Here is a 25,324-nt window from a genome sequence, read left to right on the forward strand (position 1 = left end):
GATCAACTAACTGACCAGGTGACTCAGTGAGGGCCGGAGTAAGGAAACATGGGACCACTGCATTTTCCAAAAGCTGGCTTTTCAGACTCGGCGCTCCCAGGTCAAGCGAAGTTCAGCTGGAAGAGGCCCTGGGCCGTGGATGCCCGCGGCGGCCTCTGGCCGGGAGTGTCCTGCGGCTGCGGAGGCGCGGGGCTGAGAGGGAGCTGTGCCGTGGTGGAGGGGTCTGGGCCGTGGTGGAGGGGTCTGGGCCGCAGGGGCGAGCAGTGACTTCCTGCCTCTGTGATCGGCCGACCGCTCCAGAAGGAGTTCTCTAGGACCATCCAATCAGAGCGGCGGATCCGGGCACCCACCCCCTCCGTCGCCTTGGCAACAGGACGCCAAGGCTCCTGCCCGGTGAGGTGGCGGTTTGAATCGGGCCCTGAGGAATCGCGTCATGTCACGGCCGAAGGTAGGAGTGCAGCAGGACCCTGGCGCTTTCCTCGTCCCCAAAGAGAGGGAGGGGAGCTGCGGAGGGATTAAACATGTAGGATCCTCGCGGAAGGATTCCGATGGAGTGAGCAAAAATGATAAATTCAGAGAAAAGACCACAAGTCCCGGCATGCCGCGCGCCATCGGAGCCTCTGCGCGAGTCCACCGAACCAGACCGGCTGGCGGGAAATTTACAAAACTGTAGGACTCGAACTGTACTCAGCGATTTCTGTGACTCGGGGGAAGCTCAGAATTTCGGATTTCCTGACTTGGAAAAGCTCTTAGAGATTTGTTTGCCCCATCTCCCGCTTGCCTACCCATTCATCCATTCATAATCCACCCATCCATCCATCCATCCATCCATCCATCCATCCATCCATCCATCCATCAATCCAGTGAAACACAGTGCTGGCCAATGGGGACACAAGGTGAAGTCCTGATCTCTAGGAGTTCATAGGCCATCTCCCCCATTTTAAGTGAGAAAAGAGAGACCCAAAGAAATGAAATGAGTTACTCTAGAATCTAGCTCTTCCCACTCCAACCAGCTTCTTCTTATCCCGTGTTCCACCTCTCATGAATGGCAACTCTTTTCCTTAATTCCCTTTCACAACTAAAAATGAGTAATTACATTGGACCTACCCAGGTAATCCCAAATAATCCAGTTTAATCAATATTTTAAAGTCAGTTGGTTAGCAACCTTCATTCCATCTGCAACCTTAATTTCCTTGGCCATAGAATGTAACATATTTACAAAATCAAATAACTATGAAAAAATTTAAAATGTTCGACATACACTGAAAACTAGAAAACATTGTGGAAAGAAATTAGTGAAGACGTAAATTAATGGAGATTCTGACCATATTCATGGATTGGAATTCTCAGTACTTTATGATGTCATTTCTTCCCAAAACAATCTTTGGATTTAATGCAGTTCCAATCAAAATCCCAAATACTAGCCCTGGCTCAGTGGTTAGAACCCAAAGGGTTGAGGGTTTGATTCTCGATCAAGGACACCTACCTGGGTTGCAGGTTCATTCCTCACCTCAGGGCACATTTGGGAGGCAACCAATCGATGTGTCTCTCTCACATTGATGTTTCTCTCTCTCTCTCTCTCTCTCTCTCTCTCTCTCTCTCTCTCTCTCTCTTTCTCTCTCTCTCTTCCCCCCTCCCTTCTACTCTAAAAGCAATGGGAAAATATCCTTGGGTGAAGATTTTAAAAAAATCCCAACATACTATTTTTTTTTAGAAATTAGCAAGCTGATTTATATGGAAGGACCCCCAAATTATAGACAATCTTGAAAAAAAAATTGGAGGACATGCCACCTGATTTCAGATATACTAGAAAGCAGCAGTAATTAAGACAGTGTGGTAGTGACATTCAGAGAGACAAATAAGTAAATAGAACAAAATAGAGACTAGAGATTGACCCACATATATAGTCAATTGAATTTTGACAGAAGTGCCAATGCAATTCAGTGAGGAAATGAAAAGTTTTTCAATCAAAGACTGGAGCAGCTAGGTAAACATATGGAAAATGGAATTGAAAACATAAGAGAATATAAAAAATGTAATAAAAAAAGACTAGGACACTTAACTAGTTCTGGGGCAGTTGAAGGGGCTTGAATGGATGAATGGGATAAGATTTTAACTTACTTCTGTGGATAAGCTTATTTCTGCCAATTTTGTAGAGCAGCCTCCCATTAGTCCTCCAACAACAGCTCTTTGAGGGGTAGAATGGTGTGGTAGGCAGAATTCTAGATGCCCCCCTGAGATTCCTACCCCCAGCGTACACACCTTGTGTAATTCCCTCCCCTTAAGTGTGGGCGGAGCCTGTCAATTTGATTGGATAGTTACTATCATAATTACAATAGGTTATATGAGACTCCATTGTGGCTAACTTGAAGGGACAAGAGTTGGAAGTCAGAGGACATGCTCCTATTGGCCTGGAAGAAAGCAAGCATTCATGTTGTGAACTGCCTCTGGGGACCAGCACTCCCTAGGAGCTGAGAGCAGTTCCCAGCCAATGGCTAGCTAGTAAACAGGGACCTCAGTCCCACAACCCCAAGTAACTGAATTCTGCTAAATGGTTTGGAAGAGGACCCCAAGTCCTGGATGAGAACCATAACCCAGGCCATCATTTTCATTGTGGCTTTGTGATACCTGAGCAGAGGCTCCAGCTAAGCCATGCCCAGACCCTTGGCCCATATAAATTGTGAGATATAAATTTGCACTGTTTTAAGCCATTAAGTTTGTGGTTATTTTTCATGTAGTAATAGAAAACTAATGCAGATGACAAGTCTGTCCAAGCTGCAGAGGTCATCCTGCACAAGACCAGTTCTGATTTCTTTTCTCATATCTGCCTTCAGTCATACCAGGGCTGAGGGCCAAGCTGTATGGTAGAAGCAGAATAATACCCACCACCCTTTGAGAATTCGAAAGGTCTATTTTGGGTGGAAGAAATTAATTTTTCTCTGAGACTTTGACCCAGCTCTCTCCTGAATCATGGATCTAATCAAACATTCAAGGTTAGAGTAGAAGGTCTTCTCACAGATATGGCTGCGCTCAGCCCTCAAAACTGGGGTTCAGGATGGACCTTTGGAGCATTGAAAACTAGGTATTCACTCTACTGGTCATGCCTGTGGAGAAAGTCTACAGTGAGGTGAGCCTTGGGTACTTGGGGATTTATTCCAAGGACCAAGTTGCTGGCCACATGGTGATCAATGAGAACTTGGCCAGGATGACCTTACTGTCTCAGGAGGATCTGGACAGTGTTGAATCTGATGGTTTGAGGATGTTAATATTTGCAGTAAGTGGAACTGGGAAGGCAAGGTGGACGTGTAAAACTAGTTGTATCACTTTTCCTTTCTCATTGCAGAATCAAAACTACAAGGGCTATGGATTGTCAAAGGGAAAAGAACGGTAAGTGGTCCCACCCAATTTAATAAACACAGAAATAATTTCCTTCCTTCCCCCTCCTCCTTCTTAACTTTAATAATCATAATCATAATGATAATGATGATGATAATAATAATAATAATAATAATAATAAACAATTATTGAGCATTTACCATGTGGTAGGCCCTGGGCTAGTCACTTTACCTGAATTATCTCACTGAGTCCTTACCACAATTGAAGTAAATACTACTATTATGACCACTTTATAGATGGGGAAACTGAAGCTTAGAGAGGCTATGCAACTTGCTCAAGACCATAGGATTAGTTAGTAGCAAAGTTGGACTCCAGGGCCCATGTTATATGTAACTATGCCTTCCCTCCTCCTTTAACAACCATGTGAAGTTGACTTGATAACTCAAATGTCAACTCCACCCTGATCTTCTGCTTCACTCTGCATCAGTAACCTGGTTCTTTTTAGACTCAGCATCTTTTTAGACTTCTTTTTAACTCAGCATCTTTTTAGACTTCCTAAATAGAATCCATTTGCACAGAGCAGGAGTGAGCAATGTAGACTTTGCTGAATGTTTCTGTGGGGAGTTAGAAGGGGTCATTTACGTTGTGCACACCATGGCAAATGTTTTAGATATTTCTATTCTTCATTTCATTATCTATTTTTGTTCTCTCCCAAGTCCCTCCTGGCTATACCACCATCGTGCGGTCTTCTCTCGTGCAGCAGCCATCTTTGCCTTCTTTCTCACCATACTGACTCAATCCCATCAATGTCAAATCTCTCACTTCCTTATGCAGAGCGATTCAGCTCTGTTCTAGATCCTGGCCCTAAATTTATACACCCACTCCTACCCCCCACAAAACAAAGAGCACGTCAGTTAACAGGATCCACCCACATATTTTATTAGGGCAGATATCAATTAGAAATGTGTTTAGCTACAAGTAACAGGAAACCCAACTAATAGCAGCTTTAAAATATTGTATTTATTTTTTTCACATAACATAAAATCTGCAGGGCTGGTGCAGTAGTTCAACAATGTCAGACCTAGTGTCTCTGTGACTGTCTTGATCCTTTCCTTACGGACACCAAGTGGCTGCTACAGCTCCAGCCTTCAGGTCATGATCAAGATGGGAAGAAGTGGGGAGGGAAGACACAATACCTCTTCACCCCCTACCTCAAGCCCTCCCCCCCCCCTCTCTCTCACACACACACACACATCAAAACATCAAAAAACAAACAAACACACAAACCCCACAAAGCTTCCCAGGAACCTACCCTCCTTATCAGCCTTAGATATTTAATTTATTGACCAGAACTGTGTGACATGGACACCCTTAGCTGCATGAGTGGCTAAGAATACACGTTACATAGTGGCATTATACTGTGATGATTACACATCCTGCTTTTGTAACACAAAATCCTATTTTCAGTATTTATCCTATTTGTGCATGTCGGTCTGATACATTTAACTACTCCATATGTCCCATTGTATACCACAAGTTATTTATCTACTTCCTGTTAAAAGGCATATAGGTTGTGTCTTAGTATTGGTTTCCTCCAGAAGCAACCCTGAGCCAAGGATTCGAGGACAAATCGTTTATCTGGAAGGTGATTTCTGTAAGCACTGGCAGGGAAGTGAGTCAGCTAAAGGAAGGAAACCAATAAAAGGTACATTATTGACAGGTTCTTGCTGTGGGGAAGTAGGGCTCAATCCCACTGGGATTCCTAGGAGATAGCATAGAGCACAGTGCAGACTTAACCCAACTAAGTGATGGGAGAGCTGGAGGACTTATCCATCAACTCCAGTCATCATTGGTTATATGCTATTGGGGGAGGGCAGTTAGCTCCCTGGTACTTCAGTTCTGCTCCAAGAGCTAACTGAGCAGACTCTGAAGAGCCAGGAAAAGCCCTCAGCGAAGAGCTACAGGTGCTGGATGTGGAAAGCCCTCTGATTGGCATGCGCAGGAATGTGAATGTCCAAGGGACAGGGTGGACCACCAACAGTATATGCTGCAGGTTAGTTCCATACAAAATATTAACAGTTACTAAGGAACACCCTTGTACAAATATTGCTTAGAACATACGTAGGGTGTCTATCTAGGGTATAGGGCTAAGATGGAATTGCTGGGTGCAGAGTATGTGCATAGCTAGCTGTACTCAATACTGCCTCGTGGTTCTCCAAAGTGCCTTCTACCAGCAGGGGAGGAATTTCCATTTTAGTGCATTGTTGCCAGAACTTGGACTTTGAGATTTTTTGCCAGTTTAATGAGTATGAAATGTTATTTGATGGCTTTAATAGGCCAAATTACTCTCCAAAGGTTCATCCAATTTACACTCCCATCAGCACTGTAGGGTAATTACCGTTTCTCCACATTCTTATGAACACTTGGTATTTGTCTGTTTAAACATTTTGTTTTTACATCTGGGATCTAGGAGGCAAAACAAAGCAAAAGAAAAATAAACCACGCAGAAAATTTACCACCCTTCTGTTCTTTGGGTCCTAAAGTCCCTAGCTGGTCTACCTTCTATTCACCTTACAGACTTCTTTTGTTTGTTTGTTTTTATATAGTGTCGTGGGGTTTTAGTTGTACTTACAGAAGGAATAGGGAAAATCACACCTGCTCCATCTTTCAGGATGAGCGCCAGAAAAGGGGATTTGCAGATACTTATCATTAATTATGAGGTTAGGCATGGCACATAGTAGGCACTGAATAAAATGGTTGCTATTATTTTTCAATGATTCAAATATGCTATAATTTTCAATTTGATTATTTTAAATGTTGCATGTTATATGCTAAATTCTGAAATTCAGTCATTCTACTTTTTGGCATTTCCAGGTATGCAACTTGACCTTTCTTCCGTCCCCTTTTTTTCCTCTCCCTGGACCATCCTCTAGAAATAGTTGATCCTCAGCAAGTGTCCTGTTGCCTTGTCTTTCAGAGAGCAGAGAGCATCAATCCGGTTCAAGACCACTCTTATGAATACTCTTATGGATGTCCTTCGCCACAGGCCGGGATGGGTGGAAGTAAAGGAGTAAGATCCCCCACCCCCGACCTCATCCCTCCTTCCCTTTGCCTCACAGGTCCTTGTCTCCCTCTGTTTTTCTCCCAGTTCCTCTGGGTGGTTACTGGGACTCGTCCCAATTTGTCTGTAACAGGGGCCAACATTTATTTAGCGCCCACATGTGTCAGGCACATTATTGATGCTATCTTTGTCTTATTTAAGCCTTATAAACATCCAGAAATATCTGATTAAGCCAGTTGCTTAAGGTCACAGAGTGCATGAGTGGGATTCAAACCCAGCTCCGTTATTCCACAGCTCCATGTCACAGAGCTCCAGCCTTACAGCCACATTCCAAGAGCCGTAGGCCGGAAGGAGGCAAGAAAAGACATGCCCTGCCCTTAAATATGCCAGGCTCATCGCTGCCACATTCTAGCAGTGTCCTGTGGCTCTCATAAAACAAGGAGTGCAGCCATCACAGACCTGCTGGCGGGAATCTGGTGATGACAGGTCCAGGTCAGGGCTGCTCTCCCCTGGCCACTTCCTACTTCTGTGACCTTGGACAAGTTACTTAACAAGTTACTTAAGCCTACGTTTTTCCTTCTATGCTGAGCCCTGAGGATACTGAGATGAGTACGCCTACAATGCCTGACACATAGTAGGTGCTAATATTAGTTTCTAAGGTTAGGGTTTGGATGCATGTAACAGAGACCCAAAGTAAAAGAGGCTTTGACACACTGGAAGCTCACTTACCTCTCCCACTGAAGTCCAGATGTAGGAGGTTCAGAGATGGTATGGAAATGTGGGATCCATATGCTTCTGTCTTTCCACTCTGCTATCCCTTGAATGAGGCCCTTTTCCTCCATGGTCTCAGGTGGAGCTCCATCCTTACATCCACATTCCAAGAGCCATAGGTTGGAAGGAGGCAAAAAAAGACATGCCCTGCCCTTAAAGGACACCACCCAGAAGTCCCATTTCACTGGCTGAAACTTAGCCATGTGGCCACACCTAGCTGCAAGGGAATCTGGAAAATGTAGAATGGTAAATGTTGGGATTTCTACTACCATAGAAAAAGGGAAGGACAACCAGCTACCCTGTCATGGTGCTCAATAAATATCTGTTGCATAACAATAGCTAAGCCTGCTAGACACTCTTCAGCACTTTACATGCACAACCTCTTTGAATTATCCAGCAAACCTTCCAGGTAGGTGCCATTATTATCCCCATTTTACTGATGAGAAAACTGGACACAAAAGGGGAAAAAATGTCATGTTTGAGGTTACTCTGCTTGTGTGGGCTTGTGCTAGGATTTGTACCCAGTCTGTCTGCAGAGTCCCAGCCTCATCTGTGCCCTATTCTAGCAGCCTCGCAGTGAATGAAGGAACAAATGAGCCAAAGGATGAATCCAGGATTCCCACTGCCTGGTGTAATGGAGGGTGGGGGAGGGGCTTGGGATGAATTAGAGGAAGGTGAGGTGACTGGTACATGAATGTGTTGTATAGGAAGGAGCTCTCTCCTGTTTTGCTCTGTGGGCTCAGGCTGTCCACTGCCCCTCCTCAGCCTTGCTCCATGGTTTGAGGGTTTGTCTGGTGCTAATGGTGTGGGAGTCCATGAAGCAGGTTGCTTCATGACTGATCCTAAATTGCCTCAGGAAGGGCCAGAGGCCAGGGCCATTACGCCAGACATGGCTCTGTGGATGTGAAGCCTCACCCCTTTGGACCTAACTTGAGGTCTAGTATTTCCAGATAGAATGAGGTCTCAGGTCAGACAATCAGCCTGTCAGGTATTTGGAATAGATGTGGCCAGAGCTGTCTCTTTCCTTGCTTCCCACCAAGAAAGATGACGTGATACCTTTGGGTGATGAGCATGAGGACAACATGTTAAGGATGGTAGAATGGGAAGGTAGAAGAAACCTGAATCTCTGCTGCCCTTGTTGAGCAGTTTAATGTCTTCTTGGATGATTTAAGAGCAACTTGACTGTGATGATCATGAAGATGATGTACAAATGAATGAACTTTTAGAATTAGAAAAGAACCCCAAATATGCACCATGGCCTACAAAGCACTGCTTATGGGCCCTGCCCTACTCTTCAGCCTCATCCATGACCTTTCTCCCTCGACTCTGGCCTTTCTTCACATTCTTGAACCTGTTCTTTCCAACCTCAGGGCCTCATTTCCTGCCCTTCCTTCATCCTTACTATTAAGACCTCAGTCGAATTATCACTTCCACATGGTGGCCTCCACCCAACATAGGTCCCTCAGCTACCCTGCCTCATGGCCTCCTACTGGATTGCTCTTGGCATATTTCACGATTCCTCATTATAGAGTTATTTTTTTGTTTCTTTGTTTATTGTTAATATTCACTGTGGTATTATATGCACCACCTGGCCAGTTGTTTTGGTTTCTCCCATGCCTTATACCCAACAATGCACCCAACATCATCTCTAACACAAAGATAACCTCAACACATATGTGTTGGATGAATGAATGAATAATGCATTATTTATTCATTCATACATTATTTATTCATTCATCCAAAACAAAAAGTTGGTGGAAAAGCAAGTTGTAAAAGGAAATAGTCAGGAGTGGTTCTAACCACAGAGCTTGGTCTCAGAAGCTCTGCAACTTATTGGCTGTATGAACTTGGGTGAGTTCCTTCACATCTTTCTGCCTCAGTTTTCTCATCTATAAAATGGGCTTAATATTAGAACCTAACACTTAGGATTGCTATGAGGGTCAATGAGTTAATATTTGTAAAGTGTTTAGAACAGTGTCAAGCACATGGTAAGCAATAAGTATTAGCTATTAGAAAGTTTAAAAACATGCCAAACAATGTCATGTGCTGTAGATGAATACACACATATGTACATAGTAAAGCTGTAAAAGCATTCATAGAAATGACACACACCACATTCAGGCTAGTAGCTTCCTTTGGGGCAGGAAAGGAGATACATGGGACTTCAGTTATATCTTATTTTTTACTTAAAAATTTAGAAGTAATCATGGAGGTATTATTTTATTTCACATCTTTTTCAAGCACCTCCACCCCAGCTCTGGTGTCAGATTTCATAGGTCAGTCTGGTTTCTGTCCCTCTCCCTGTCGTGGCGGTGAAGAATAAGGTCGGAATTTGGAGTCAGGCAGGCCTGGGTGTGAATCCTGATGCTATGTCCTGGGTGAGCAAGCCCATCCTTGTCCTAGGGCTCCAGGTGTGATCCTAGTCACTTCCAGAGCTGCTGCTCTGAGGATTCAGTAAGAAGAGGGGCTTTTGAACTCAAAGGGTCTTGCAAATGTTACCTAATTCCACTGCTTGGTAATGTGAGCGTGGGGGTGGCAGCCCCAGGATGCTTCCAAGACCCAGGCAGGTAACGTGATCGGGTGAGGCTGGCTGGTTGTCATAGGCCACAGGGAGTGGTGGGGGCTGTGATCTGAAGGGTGTGTCTGTCTGACATGGATAATTATAGTGGGGATAATTATAGAATAGCAGTCTGGCCAATATGTGCCAGGAAGTAATATCTGAACTCACTGGAAACCACCAGCCTGGATTTTGGTAGGCATGTTTCTCTGGTTGTCATTCTAGCCCAGCGGTCAGCAAACTCATTAGTCAACAGAGCAGCAAACTGCGGCTCGTGTGGCTCGTGAGCTACAGTTTGCCGACCACTGTTCTAGCCTAACAGAGCAAGTTGTGGTCAGCAGCGGCCCACAGCCACCTCCTGGAGACTCCTAATAGACACACTGCTGCTGACCCCTTAGCTGTACCTCCCTGCGCCCCAGACTCCCGGCAGTGCTGAGGTCCTCAGGTCATGACCTTTGTCCCACCCCACTCCCAGCGAAGGGGAGTGGGATTTCTACTGGTGTGACGTCAGCTGGCTCCGGGAGAACTTCGACCACACCTACATGGATGAACACGTGCGGATCAGTCACTTCCGAAACCACTACGAGGTGAGCTGGGTAGGCTGAGGGGACTGAGTCAGTCAATGCCTGTCACTGGTTGTTGCAATGAACAAGAGCTAGTTTGGGGTTACAAGGACCAGAATGAAAGGTGTAAGGGACTTTGAGGTGCATGCCAGGTGGGCAATATGTGCAGTAGATATAGGATGGGCTAACTAGTGAGAGGGAGTAAGGATCTAAGGCCTGAGGAATAGGCCATCTTGGGGTGGGGCTGGAGGCCACAGGCTGGGTGGTGTTTCAGCGGTAGAGATGTGAAGGTCAGGTTGGCTTGGGGCTCAAGGGCCAAAGGAGCAGGATGCTTGGGCGCATATGGTGATGTCAGGGTAGAGACAAGTTGAACAGTTTGGAGTCTAGAGATAGGAGGGAGGCCCAGGAGGGACCAGAGCACAGAGGTGAGACTGGAGAAGCCAGCAGTGGGAAATTGTAAAAGGTTTGTATAGCTTAGCGGTTAGAAGCACGAACTTCGGAGTCAGACAGACCCGGATCAAAGCCTGGCTGTGCTGCCTGTTAGCTGCATAGCTCTGGGCAACTGAGGAAACCTTTCTGAGCCTCCACTTCCTCACCTGTAAAGTGGGGAGAATGAGAGAATAGCAGGCTAAAGTTACTCTTAGTTAGTCAAAGTTACTGTTATTTTGTGGGCCAGACAATGGAGGCAGTGGGGGCAGTTGGGATGGGTGGGGGTGGAGGTGGAGTGGGGCTAACGGCCTGCCCATTCATCCCCCTGCTCAGCTGACCCGCAAGAACTACATGGTGAAGAACCTGAAGCGGTTCCGGAAACAGCTGGAGCGCGAGGCAGGAAAGCTGGAGGCAGCCAAGTGCGACTTCTTCCCCAAAACCTTTGAGATGCCATGCGAGTACCACCTGTTTGTGGAGGAGTTCCGTAAAAACCCAGGAATCACCTGGATCATGAAGCCTGTGAGTGCCCAGTGCCAAGGACTCGGGGGAGGGGTGTCCCAGGCAGCAGAGCAGGGATCTTCAGGGCGCATCTCAGGACAGGACCCTGCCTGGTAATTCAGTCTTAGACGCACCGCCTGCCTCGCCTGAGGGGCCAACTTCATCTCCTCTCCGCAGCGTGCGGCCCCAGCAGCTAGGAATGCCAGTACACCATAGGTGCTCAATAAGCGTTTGGTAGGGGAACGCGTGGTCCTCCGGGCACCAGGGCAGGGAATCCAGGGCCTTGCTGGAGCTCAGATCCCTGCCTCTCTTCCTGCCATAAAGGAAAACCGAGGCGGGGACGGGAAGTGCGTTCTTGCACTGCCCAGGTCTCCTGGTCCTTGGGAGGAGGTCCTACCAGCCCCACTGTGAAGGTGCGGAGCCTAGACCTCCTTATTCAAGCTTTTCACAAATGCTCAGTGAGCGAAGACTGAGCCAGGACCTCCCCAGGCCTCCTGATCCTCTCCCTGGCGGGAAGGCTGGCATCCCTGCCTGAGAGGCACAGTGAGGAGGGCGCGGAGCTGAGCACAAGGGCTTAGGCAGATGAACGCTGCAGCCCACCTGCGGATTCCAGCTCCCAGCAGGCATTATCCTCTCAAATGATAGTTTGTGCTAATTGGGAGCGAGCACTCGCATATTAAGTTGATTCCTTTTCCCAGCCCACGGCCTTTACAGCTGTAATTAAGAGGAGGGATCTTGGCTGTGTGTGTGTGTGTGTGTGTGTGTGTGTGTGTGTGTGTGTGCGCACTTGCTCTCCCTCCTGAGTAGCTGAGGCACCCTGTCTCGGGTGTAAGGTGTGGAGAGTGGGTGCTTCTGGTCAGACTAGCCTGGGTTCTTTTCTTTTAAAAATTTTTTAATTGATTACAGAGAGGAAAGGAGAGGGAGAGAGAGATAGAAACATCAATGATGAGAATCACTGATTGGCTGCCTCCTGCACGTCCCCCAGTGGGGATTGAACCTGCAACCTGGGCATGTGCCCTTGACCAGAATCGAACCTGGGACCCTTCAGTCCTCAGGCCGACACTCTATCCACTGAGCCAAACCGGCCAGGGCTAGCCTGGGTTCTAACCCTGTATCTGCCACTTATGAGCTCTATGACCCTGAGCAGTCACTCAACCCCGCTCAGTCCATTTCCTCATCGGTAAATGGAATTAATGAGTTTGCCATTGCCGCTGGTCTCTGAACAACACTTTGAGTGCAGCAGTAATTCTCAGACTTGAGAGTGAATGGGAATTTTCTGGAGAGCTTAGTAAAGCACCTCACTCCCATGGAGTCTGATTCAGTAGACTTGGTGTGGGACAGAGCTGGGCTGTCACTCTCAGGGAATGTAAGGACAAACCCTTGGGTTTGGAACTTAAAAGTGTGAGACTTTTAAAGTTATGATGATAGGTTGGCTCCAGGGATGGTTAGCTGAGCAGCTCGACATCGCCCTCCATCCCCATCCCAATGGCTGGCCGCAGCTCTAGCCTCACCTCCTCACACCTCCACTGGCCACAGAAATAAAGGAACACTCTAGCCTCGTGTCCCTTTTGAAAAAGACACAAACTTTCCAGAAGTCCCTGCAGCACACTCCCTCTGGCATCCTGCTGGCCCATGTCTGAGCCAATGGCCGGGGCATTGGACCACCGGGAGGGCTCAGACCTCCCTGGAGGGAAGGGCCACCATGAGGAGGTGATCCAATGGGGCTCTGTTGGCAGGGGGAAAAGGGAATGGTTGCCGGGGAGACCACCGTCCACATCTGCTACACCAGATAAACGCCACACAATGACGGTCACATGATGAATGGCCCCCAAGGGCCGGGCAGAGGGCAGCAGGGGGTGGAGGGCTGTGAGTAGCCACAGGTGGTGCAACATGAAAGTATTGTTTATTCTAATAATCCATATATTGTTTTCCAATCAATAACATATCTTTTATAAAAATACTTTCCTCCCAAATTATCAAGTAAGCTCGATACTGCCGGAAGTCGCACCATGTTCGCTGTGTACTTCTGGCCTTTTGCAGGAGGTGCCTGAGCGCCAGCCTTGTGAAGTACAGATTTAACTGCCCTGCAGCTGTCACTTGAATAGAGTGTTTGGCCTCTCTGTTCCTGGGTTTCTTGACTGCAAAATGGGGGTGATAAAATGATACCTACAGGTTTTTCTTTTAAAGCGTTAAGGAGGTAATGTATGTAAGGCCTGGCACAGAGGAAACACCTGAGGAGTATTAGCTGCTGCTCTGACCATTGTTATGAACCGTCTTCCTAAAGTTAGTGTTCTGGTTCTATTGCTACAGCCTCCAACTCAGTGGCTTGAAACAACATCGTGTCTTATTTAGCTCATGAGCCTCCCGTTTGGGCAGCGCTTGGCAGCAAAGGCCCATGGCTGCTCTGATACCTCCAGGGCGGGTCCCCTGAGGGCTGGCAAGGTGGGAGCTCAGCCAGGCCTGAGGCCTGGAATGCTCCGTTGCCCTCCATGCGGGCCTCTCCATGGGACCTGAGCTTCCTCACAGCATGGTGGCTGGGTTCCCAGTTGGCCAGCCCCAAAGAGCAAGCTGTGTGGATGCTGTATTGCCTTTTATATCCTAGCATTGGAAGCCACACAACGTTGCTTCTGCCATACTCAGTTAACTGAGACTGTCTTTTTTTTTTTTTTTAAATATATTTTATTGATTTTTTACAGAGAGGAAGATAGAGAGTTAGAAACATTGATCAGCTGCCTCTTGCACACCCCCTACTGGGGATGTGCCCGCAACCAAGGTACATGCCCTTGACCGGAATCGAACCTGGGACCCTTGAGTCCGCAGGCTGACGCTCTATCCACTGAGCCAAACCGGTTTCGGCTGAGACTGTCTTAAAGGCTTGCCCAGATTCAAGGGGAGAGGACATTGACTTTACTTCTTGATGGAGGGTGGGGGTAGCAAGGCTCTGGAAAAACACAGGGGACTTGAAATAATGTTGTGGCTTTTTTTGTGTGTTTTTTTGCGGGGGGGGGGGGGTGGGGGTGGTGGAGATAGCAGTCTGCGGGAGTTAAGATGATTTCCAGTCTTAACTACCCAGATATATCACCATGTAGCAAATTTATTTCCCACTCTTTAGGATTATTCCCTTAGGAGGTTAGTTACTAACAATTCTTTAAACAATAAGACCATTACATTATCTCAGATAACAAGAAAGCTAAACTAGAAAGTTCCAGGTTTTGGGGTGTGCTCAACAATGCCATTAAAAGCCCAGGTTCCTTCTCTTTGTTCACTCTGCATCCTCAGTGTGTTGGCTTTGTGTCATCTGACTTGTCACCACATCAGTGGGAGATGGCTGCTGCAGTAGCAGGCATCATCTCCTTGACTGTAATATTTGAAGAAAGAAGGAAAAAAGCCAAGCATTTCTTTCTCTCTCTCCCTCTCTGCTCCCTCTCTCCCCATCTTCCTCCATACACATTTCTTTCCCCCTCCTCTCTCTCTCTTTTCTCCTCCTCTTCCTCTGTCCCCCCTCCCTTGTCAACCCCAATGTTTGTTTTTTTTTTTAATATATTTTTATTGATTTCAGAGAGGAAGGAAGAGGGAGAGAGAGAGAGAAACATCAATGATGAAAGAGAATCATTGATCGGCTGCCTCCTGCAAGCCCCACACTGGGGATCGACCTGTGACCTAGGCATATACCCTGACCAGAAATCGAACTGTGACCTCCTGGTTCATAAGTCAACGCTCAACCACTGAGCCACACAGCCATCAACCCCAAGTTTTTAACAAGGAAAGTCTTTCTCAGAAGCCCCAAAGCTCCAACCAGATGTCTCGTTAGGTCTCACTGGCCAAAACATGGTTTCCACTAGCTGCAAGGGAGGCTGGGAAAACAGGTATCCAGTGTTTCCAGCTCCAAGGTGAGAGGTGGGTTTACCAGCCAGGAAGAAAAGGAAGGAGAAGGCAACCAACGGTGGAGGCAAGGTTCCTACTAGGTGTACTGGTTAATAATGCGGATTTTTTTTCAATAGATGGAGTTACACATATGTTGATATATATGAGATTTGATATGTATGCTATTTTGTTGTATTGACAACTAGCTTCAAAACTTCACATGTAAAATTTTCTGAAGGTGTTAACATCATAGATATTTTTATGTTTAAAAATGTCGAATTTCGTGCCCAAAAAAGAGCATTTGCGGGAAGTTTTAATTAATTGCTTTATTTTGAAGAAAAGTGCTGCTGAAAGTTATGGTATACTTCGGGAAGCTTATGGTAAACATGCTCCGTCTCAAGATACTTGTGAACGCTGGTTTAAACGCCTTAAAAGTGATGATTTCGATGTGAAAGACAAAGAATGTGCAGGTCAACTGAAAAAGTTTGAAGACCAGCAATTATAAGCATTATTGGATGAAGATGCATGTCAAAAACAACTTGCAGAAAGATTAAATGTTGCTCAGCAAACAATTTTTGATCGTTTACAAGAAATGGGAAAAATTTTAAAGGAAGGAAAATGGGTGCCACATCAACTGAATGAAAGACAAATGGAAATCTGAAAAGTCATCAGTAAAATGTTACTTCAACGGCACGAAAGAAAGTCTTTTTTGCATGGAATTGTGACTGGTGATGAAAAGTGGATTAATTTTGAAAATCCCAAATGCACAAAATCATGGGTTTATCAACATCGACTGCACGGCCAAATCGCTTTGGAAAAAAGACAATGCTCTGCGTTTGGTGGGATCAGGAAGGTGTGGTGTATTATGAGCTTCTAAAACCAAGTGAAACCGTTAATACTGATTGCTACCGACAACAAATAATCAATTTGGGCCAGAAGACATGGCAAAGTAATTTTGCTTCATGATAACGCACCATCACACACTTCAAAACTAGTTAAAGACACCAGACCTTGCTCCTTCAGATTACCACTTGTTCTGATCGATGGCACACGCACTTTCTGAGCAGCACTTCAAAACGTACAAAGAAGTGGAAAATTGCGTCTCTGAATGGTCTGCCTCAAAACAAGAAAAGTTCTATTGGGACGGTATCCACAAATTACCTGAAAGATGGGGGAAATGTGTAGCTATCGATAAACATTACTTTGAATAAAGCACTTTCGATGTTTCTCTTGAAGTTTTCTTTGATTACAAAATCCACATTATTCAGGCCCGGGTGAGGCTACGCGCCCCTGGGTCCGGGGGAAGCTGGATCCCGGGTCTGGGTGAGGCCGTGTGCCCCTGGATCCGGGTGAGGCTGGGTCCCGGGTACGGGTGAGGCCGTGGGCCCCTGGATCCGGGTGAGGCCATGCGACCCTGGGTCTGGGAGAGGCCACGGGCCCCTGGGTCTGGGTGAGGCCATGCGCCCCTGGGTCCGGGGGAAGCTAGATCCCGGGTCCAGGTGAGGCCGTGCGCCCCTGGATCCGGGTGAGGCTGGGTCCCGGGCCCGGGTGAGGCCACGCGCCCCTGGGTCCGGGTAAGGCCACGCGCCCCTGGGTCAGGGTGAAGCTGGATCCCGGGTCCAGGTGAGGCCACGTGCCCCTGGGTCTGGGAGAGGCCACGCACCCCTGGGTCCGGCCGAGACCAAACCAGAGGGAGTCGGACCTGCATTACCACCATTTGTCCACCATCCAGAGCTGAGGGGTCAGTGCCGACATGTACTCATAAGGAACTGGTGGACATTGATATTGGGTCTCAAAAGAACTGTTGGTCCAGAAAGAAACTCACTACAGACTGATTCATTTGCCTGTCAGCATAACTATTATTGCTCGTCTCACATTCAGTTCTTATAAGTATATCTCAAGTGACACATGATTTCGCTCATCTAGGGGAAATGATGAACAACATAGACTGATGAACAAGAACAGAACCAGAAACAAGGAGGCATCAATCGGACTATCGGGCCTCAGAGGGAGGATAGGGGAGGGTGGGGGGAGGGGGGAGAGATCAACCAAAGGTCTTGTGTGCATGCATATGAGCCTAACCAATGGTTAAGTTCAACAGGGGGTTGGGGCATCCGTGGGGAGGGGTGGGGGATGGGAATGGGGGGATGAGGACAAATATGTGACACCTTAATCAATAAAGAAATTTAAAAAAAAATCCACATTATTAACCATAATAATGTGGATTAACTATTAACCGGTTAAAAATGTGGATTTTGTAATCCAAAGAAAACACAGTAATTTCAAGAGAAACATCGAAAGTGCTTTATTCAAAGTAATGTTTATCGATAGCTACACATTTCCCCCATCTTTCAGGTAATTTGTGGATACCGTCCCAATAGAACTTTTCTTGTTTTGAGGCAGACCATTCAGAGACGCAATTTTCCACTTCTTTGTACGTTTTGAAGTGCTGCTCAGAAAGTGCGTGTGCCATCGATCAGAACCAGTGGTAATCTGAAGGAGCAATACAACAAAATAGCATACATATCAAATCTCATATATATCAACATATGTGTAACTCCATCTATTGAAAAAAAATCCACATTATTAACCAGTACACCTAGTATATCAGAAGTTATGAGCTTTTAAAAAAACCTTTTTACTGGTAACTGAAGTTTGATAAAACAGAACATGTCCACCTTATATGGGTATAGCTTGATAAATCTTCACAAAGTGAACGCACTCGAATAACCAGTACCCAGACCATACCCAGAGCATTAACAGCCCCCAACTGCTCCCCTCAGACCCTCTCCACTCACCATCCCCCGGCCACTCCGAGCATAGATGTGTTTGCCTGCTTTTGTACTTTATATAATTGGAATCACATAGTATGGCTACACTGTGCCTGGTTTCTCTCCCTCAGCATCATGTTCATGTTATTCATCCGTATTGGTGTGGTTAAATGTAAATTATGACTTACCATCGTTGTTTACTGCTCTATTAAGTGAATATTTGTCTACTTGGGAGTTTTGAGGTTGGAGCTATTATGAATTGTGCTGCATGGGCGTTCCTGTACATGCCCGTGGGTGCCCATGCGCATGCGTAGGCACCCAGGAGAGGAATTGCTGGGCCACGGGGGTGCCTGTGTTCAGCTTAGTGGATGCTGTCAAAGAGTTTCCAAACAACCTACACTCCTCTCAGCACCTGTGAGAGTTCCAGTTCCTCCACATCCTCCCCAGCACTTGGTCTTGCCTGCCTTCCATGTCAGTCACTCTCAGGGAGTGTGCAGTGGTGTCATGTTGCAGTTTTCGTTTGCATTTTTCTGAAGACTGATGCAGCTGAGTGCCTCTTCATTGTTTACATTGATTATCCTCTGTGAAGTGAATGTAAATCTTTTGTGTGGCCATGAACTCTTGGGAGCCCTTGAAGCACACTGATTATTAGTTGCTTTCCATAACAGCTGTGCATGTTGCTGCCCCTGAGCCACCATAGTGCTCCGCCGTCTTTTGGACGCCCCATCTTCTGGGCACACCCAACCCTGAACCAGGGTGCACAGCACAGCAGACAGAGAAGGCTGGGTTTCAGCTCCCACTGCCCCCAGACTGGGAGCCCTTCATGTAGGGGGGCCACCTGTACAGCCGTGCCTGACAACTCTGCCTGCCCCTACATTGTACAGAGAGCCCCACAGTGGCCAGCGGGGACATGCTCAGAGGAGAAGAGAGAGAAATGAGAGTTTTTTCTTCTAAAGGCCTTTATGCTGGAGGAAAAAATGACTTGGGGGGACCTGCTCAGTGGCTGAAGATAACTAACGGACCCAGGAATCAGATTCGTCCTAGGGGGTCCTAGAGGCCGGAGCCAGGCAGGCAAAATTTAGCTCAAAACGCGTTAGGCTGTGAAAACTTCATGAGGTTATTGCTATAGCATAATGCCCAGCACACAGTAGACACCTACTATATACCTTTTGGATGACTGCTTAGTAGAGCTACTCTGCAACAAATGGGCTCCTTGGCACTGTGGATGTGCAAGGCCAGGCAGGTGACCATGGAAGAGGATGTCACAGGAGGAGGTAATGCCTCTGGTACTGAGTGCTTTGCGTGCTATTAAAGATTCTCCCAGCCCCTTGACTCTGTGAAGCTATGAATTATCCATGCTGGCATTCAGTGAAGGCAGACTGATTTCAGTATTAGCCGAAGGAAAACCTAATTAGGAAGGCAAATTGATTTCTAAAAAAAGAATTGGATGATATGTTCCCAGGACTGTTAGAAATGGGTTTTTAATCATCTGCTCTTTTGTATTATTCATGCAATTGATGCCTTTGTGAGCTAAACTGGTCTCTCACTTTCCTCTCTGCTTCTCCCTCCTTCCAGGTGTAGCACCTTCTCTGTTCCATTTCCTTCAGGGCTGGGCTGGGCCATTCCTCTGGGGATAGCAGGAGGCCCACGAGGGAGATGGAGACAGAAATGCTGGGGAGGGGTCCTGGCATAGTGGTACACAAGGAACCACAAAGAGCTGAATGCTGACCTTTCTGCATCCACCCCCACCCCAGGTAGCCCGGTCCCAGGGGAAGGGCATCTTCCTATTCCGGAAACTGAAGGACATCATGGACTGGAGGAAGGTGAGCTTGCCTCTCCCTCTTCCTCCCTAAACCCTCTGTGCTCACTGGGACAAGGAGCCTTTCTTTCCCTCCCTGAAAACTTGAAGGGCTGGCAGAGAAGTTCTGCCCATGGGTCTTCCCATGGGTACAAAGTCTCTGGAACCAGATTGCCTGGGTTCAAATGCTGTTCTTGCCTCTTAATAGCTGTGTGACCTTGGACAAGTTACTTCACCTCTCTGTGCCCAGCTAAATGAGGGATAGGGAGTAACAGTACCTGCTGAGAATGCAGTGAGTTAATATGCCTAAAACCTGAGAACATTGCATTACCTGGACCTCCTGCTTACCCAGCTGGGGAGTTTGGTTAACTTCCCCTAGGTCCTAGCTCCCTCTTCCTCCATCATGTCCCAAGGCATGATTCAGTAGAAATCCTGGTTCCAATCTTGCCTCCACTACTCAGAAGCTGTGTGGTTTTGGGAAAATTGCTGAAACCCTCTGAACCTTAGAGATGGTAATAGTGCAGGATGGGTGAGAGGAGCAAGATGATCAAACTCCTACACATCCAGCACCTACTGCACTAGCAGGCTCACAGCAGGTGCTCAATCAATGAATTTCCTCCCTCCACCGTGTGTCCTGATTCCTGCCATGAAACTATCAGGGCACTGCTGGGAAGAAGCTCACCAGCTTGGAGGCCCAGCAGGCCCGGAGTGCTGTCAATCCCTCTGGCAGCCACGTGAGTATACATGTGGGGGCGCCCGGGTCCCAAGAAGGGGAGGCCTGGCTGCCTCTGTGTTGAAATAGCTTGGGGCCACCCTTGGGGCCAGAATCCCTGGGTTTCAGGGCTCCCTGCCGCTGGTCTGTTCTGTGACCTCACCAAGTGTGTGAGGCTTGCCTTTGGGCCTCAGCTTTCTCACCAAGTTCCTCTGCAGGGAACAGTGTGAGTGGGCAAGGGCTGTGCAGGCTGAGGCGCTGTGCACGTGTGTGAGATCACCGCTGTCTTCCGGAGCTGGGCTGGCCAGCGAAGAATGAGCAGGCAGAGAAGGGAGAGGCATGTCCCTGGGGCCTGTGTGGTGCTCTAGGCAGCACTGGCCAATGGAACTTTCCACAGTGTACCCCTGTGCTTCCTGATGTGGTGACCACTAGCCACGTGTTGACCTTGGCCAAAAATGTGGCTAGTGCGACTGAAGGACTGGGTTTTTAATCTATTTCTTTTTTTTTATTCTGGTAAAATATACATAAAACTTACTATTTTAACCATATTTAAGTATACAGTTTTGTGACATTAATTCCTTTTACATTGTTGTATAACCATCACCATCTTTGTAAAAAAAAACAACAAAAAACTTTTTTTTTTAATTTCAGAGAGGAAGGGAGAGGGGGAATGATGAGAGAGAATCATTGATCGGCTGCCTCCTGCACATCCCCCACTGGGGATCAAGCCCGCAACCTGGGCATGTACTCTGACTGGGAATCGAACTGTGACCTCCTGGTTCATAGGTTGATGCTCAATCACTGAGCCACACAGGCCGAGCACCACCAACCATCTTCTGAGTGTTTTCATCTTCCCCAACTGACACTGTACCCATTAAACAGTAACTCTCCATTTTCCCCCTCCCGCCCGCCCATGGAGGCCACCTTTCTACTTCCTGTCTACATGAATTTGATTCATCTAGGTACCTCGTTCAAGTGGAATCAAACCATATTCGTCCTTTTGTGTCTGGCTTCTTTCACTTAGCATGATCTCTTCAAGGTCATCCTTGCTGTAGTATGTCAATTCACTTTCTTTTAACCAATTTAAATGTACATAGCCACATATGGCCAGTAGCTGCCCTATTGGGTTAAATGCCAGGTTCTGGACCCAATCTGTGTGGGTCCACTTCCCAGCAGTGCCACTGACCAGCATGCCACCTTGGGCAAGTCATTCCCCCTCCCTGTGTTTCAGTTTCTCATCTGTAAAATGGGGGTGACATTAGAATTTCCCTTATAAGGTTGATTTAAGGATCAACTGATATACCCCAAGTAGAGTGCCTAAGACAGTGCCTAGTGCACAGGATATACTCAATAAATGTTAATAATAATAATTATTATTATTATAACTAGGACTCAAGATGTTCGGATGACCAGAAAGAAGAAATTCCCGTGGAGAATTATGTAGCGCAGCGTTATATCGAAAACCCCTATCTGATAGGAGGTGAGATGACTGTCTCTGCTCCCTGCTCTCCCACTGCATGGTCAGTCAGTCAGTCAGTCCACAAGCCTTGACTAGCAGCCTGCCTACCGAGGGCTTGGCCTGGCACCAGGCGTGACTTGATGCAATGATGGAGATCTGTCCTGCACTCGCCCACCTCCTCGCTGTTGCCTGTGCCACTCCTCTGCCTGGCATGCCCTTCCCACTCCCTCCTTGGTTCACTAAAATTCCCCTCATTTTTCAAGAACCAACTCATTCGTGCGTTTATCCAACAGATATTTATAAAGAACCTACTCAGTGCCAGCCACTGTCCTGAGTGCTGGCTGCCAACCCTGCTGTTAATCAAGGAGTTTCTCTCTCCCTGCACCCATTCATTCATTTAAAAAAAACTTATGCCCCAGATGAGCAGACAGCATTAAACCAGAAACAAACAAATAAGCTAGTTCCACAGAGTGTTATGAAGTAAATCAAGCGGGGTGCTGGGACAGAGAGTGAGGGAGGGCCTCTCTGAGGAGGTGACGGGTGAGCTGAAACCTGAATGACAACTAGGAGTCACCTGTGGGTAGATTTGGAGGGAGAGGGAACTGCAGGGGCCTAGGGCCTGAGGTGAGTCTGTCAATGGTTGTGGGTTCCATGAAGCCAGATTGCCTGGGTTCAAATCCTGACCTTGCCACTTAGAGCTGTGTGACCTTGGGCAAAGTTATTTCACTTTGTTCACTTTGCCCGAACGCCCTCTTTTCCTGTTTTTAAATAACAGCATTATTGAGATATATTCACATACCACACAATTCACCCGGTGGGAGCATACAACCCAGTGGTTTTCATTATATTCACACAACCTGGTCCCCTCCCATAAAGCCTTCGCAGAATACCCCGGGGCGTCTGTACATCTGCTTTTCCCACACGGGGTCTGTGAAATGCAGGCATGTCAGGCTGTGTGTGAGAAGGGGCGTGACTCTGGAGGGTCTCAGCATCTGAGAGGGGCCAGGTGCTGAAGGGGCATCATTAAATACTGTTCATCCACTTGCCTCCTCTCGGTCCCTTGGATAATGTTCTTCTCCAGGGCAGCCCTTGGGCCTCTTCTCCTCCCTCCCCTATCTCCCCCAGTGTCCCCACCCTCTCTCTGTGGCTTGTCCCAGCTTTCTGTGGAGACCGTGCCCCCACATCCCAAGTCCTGAGCATCCCCTCCTGAGCATCTCCCAGCTACTTAAACCCCACATGCCTAAAATCCAGCCCTGTCCTCCCACACCATCTGGTTCATTCTCCAGCCCTCCCATCTGGGGATACAGCCCCAGCCTCCCCTTGTTGCTAAGCCAGAAGTCAGAGACCGTTCTGGGTTTATCCCTCTCTTCCCCTCCCACATCCGGTTCTTCACCAAGTTCCCAGCTCTTGAATCTGTCTGGCCACCTGCATCCCTGTCCTGCCACTGTCCTCTCTCCTGGACAGCTGTGCTGGCCTCCTCCCTGGTGCCCGCTGCTGCTCTGTCCCCTTTGCTCCCCTCTAACACAGGAGCCAGAGGCACTGGACACTCTTCAGCGGCTTTCCACGGGGTGGGTGGACCAAAATCCAAAAATTGCACATAACCTGGCCCCTGCTGACCCCCCATCTCCCTCCACTCTGCCCTTGGACCAAGGTCTTTGACCTCCCTGGGCCTCTGGTCATGCAGTTTCTCCTGCCTGGACGAGGGATGCACCTGTACTTCGTGTGTTTTTTATTGGGATTCATATCAGTGGGTCCACTGCCCTATCCCCCAAACCTAGCACAGTGCCTGACAATCAGTGTTTGTTACATGAATCATTTCCTTGCCTCACAGGCCGCAAGTTTGACCTGCGTGTCTACGTGCTGGTGATGTCGGTGAGTAAGACAGGTGCCCTCCTCCCGCGGTGGGCAAGGGGCAGCTGAACTCAGGGACAGGGGGCAAAAGCCATTCTGGGGGCCCCTGTGTGAGCGTGTCTGACTTAGTCTGCCTGGAAGAGTGGAGGGGGACCGCTGAGGGCGGGTGGGAGCTGGTAAATGGATCTAAATTTTACCATCTTAGACGCCCCAGCATCTGGATTTGCCCTCCACGTGTCCTTTTTTTATTCATTCTGTCGTCTATGGTAACCACAACTAACATTTATTGAGAGCCTACTAAGTCCCAGGCTCTGATAGTTAGCATGTTTTATCTTCTTCAGTCCTCTACTAGCCAGGGAGGTAGGTTCTATTACTCATTTCACAGATGAAGAAACAGATAACAAGGGGTTGAGTGACTTGCTCAGAGTCACACAGCTGGTAAGTGAGAGTTGGGATTAGAATCCAGGCAGCCTAGTTCCAGAACCTAGTCTCTTAATCAAGGAGTTTCTCTCTCCCTGCACCCATTCATTCATTTAAAAAAATGTTGTTTTTATTGTTTTCAGAGAGAGGCAGGGAGAGGGAGAAATAGAAATATCAGTGATGAGAGAAAATCATCAATCAGGTGCCTCCTGCACGCCCCCTACTGGGGATCGAGCCTGAAACCCAAGGATGTGCTCTGACTGAGAATTGAACCATAACCTCCTGGCTCATGGGTCATGCTCAACCACTGAGCAACACCGGCCAGGCCATTCATTCAACAAACATTTAAACCTTCATGGTGCACTACTCTATGTTGGGTATAAGAAGATAAGCTCACCCACTGTCCAATGGGAGCTATGGACACACCCTGAGGTGGGGGTGTCACACGTGAGGGTGAGCAGAGAAGAAGCCCATTGTTTTGTTTTCTTCTGCATCTTGCCCCCGCCCCACCCCAGAGAAAGAGGGGGGTAGACTCAAAGGAAGCTGATATTGGAGCAGATTCTTGAAGGGTGATGTGGGAAAGAAGGAAGGACCCACCAGGTGGAGGGAACAGCAGGTACAAAAGCTAGTAAGTGTGAAAGTACACGTATTTACTCCCCTTCCTTTTTGTCTTCCTCCGTTCCCACCTCTGTCACAGTACATCCCCCTGCGGGCCTGGCTGTACCGGGACGGCTTCGCCCGCTTCTCCAACACCCGCTTCACACTCAGCAGCATTGATGACCAGTGTATCCTGGGATCCCGCCTCCCCATCCCCCATGCACCCTTCCCTTCCTGTCCTTTGGCAGTCCGGAGAGAGCTCATCCATTCCACAGATGTGTGCTGAGCACCTGCTGAATGCCAAGTTCTGGTATGGGCGCAGGAGAAACAGGCCCGGTCCCTTCCCTCTGGAGCTTCCAGTCTTGTGGGAGTGGGAGGCCCCAGTGATCTGAGGAAAGCAGCCCTGCTCCGCTCAGAGCAACTCATCCTACACCGTTCTGCTGGATGGTCCTGTGGGTGGTGGGCCTGCCGTTCGCCTTGATTGGTATTCATAGGATCTAACGTTCACATCTATTAGTATTCATAGGGGACACTTTGAGCCCCTTTGGAGAGCGTTTGCATCCTTTCACATCCTTTTCTTCAGTGCCTAGTCATTGGTTCACTCATTCACTCAAATACAATGCCATTTGCATCCATC

General features: G+C 47.7%; 1 protein-coding gene across 2 annotated transcripts in view; it reads left to right on the top strand.

Moving 5' to 3' along the window:
- Positions 1–433: 433 nt before the first annotated feature.
- The window catches only part of TTLL9 (tubulin tyrosine ligase like 9), a gene marked incomplete at both ends in the record, with an annotated part of 37,470 nt that continues 12,579 nt past the window's right edge, over positions 434–25,324 (top strand). The window contains 10 exons of one of the 2 annotated variants that reach the window (XM_079784191.1): positions 434–448; positions 3,344–3,387; positions 6,314–6,406; positions 10,201–10,312; positions 11,051–11,236; positions 19,605–19,673; positions 20,308–20,382; positions 21,750–21,840; positions 23,651–23,691; positions 24,788–24,875. In XM_079784191.1, the coding sequence (XP_079640317.1) occupies positions 434–448; positions 3,344–3,387; positions 6,314–6,406; positions 10,201–10,312; positions 11,051–11,236; positions 19,605–19,673; positions 20,308–20,382; positions 21,750–21,840; positions 23,651–23,691; positions 24,788–24,875 (814 nt within the window). The remainder of the gene's footprint in view (positions 449–3,343; positions 3,388–6,313; positions 6,407–10,200; positions 10,313–11,050; positions 11,237–19,604; positions 19,674–20,307; positions 20,383–21,749; positions 21,841–23,650; positions 23,692–24,787; positions 24,876–25,324) is intronic. The other variant, XM_079784192.1, reaches the window with a different exon arrangement.

Source organism: Cnephaeus nilssonii (genome assembly GCF_951640355.1).
Source record: "Cnephaeus nilssonii genome assembly, chromosome: 11".
Lineage (NCBI taxonomy): Eukaryota > Metazoa > Chordata > Mammalia > Chiroptera > Vespertilionidae > Cnephaeus > Cnephaeus nilssonii.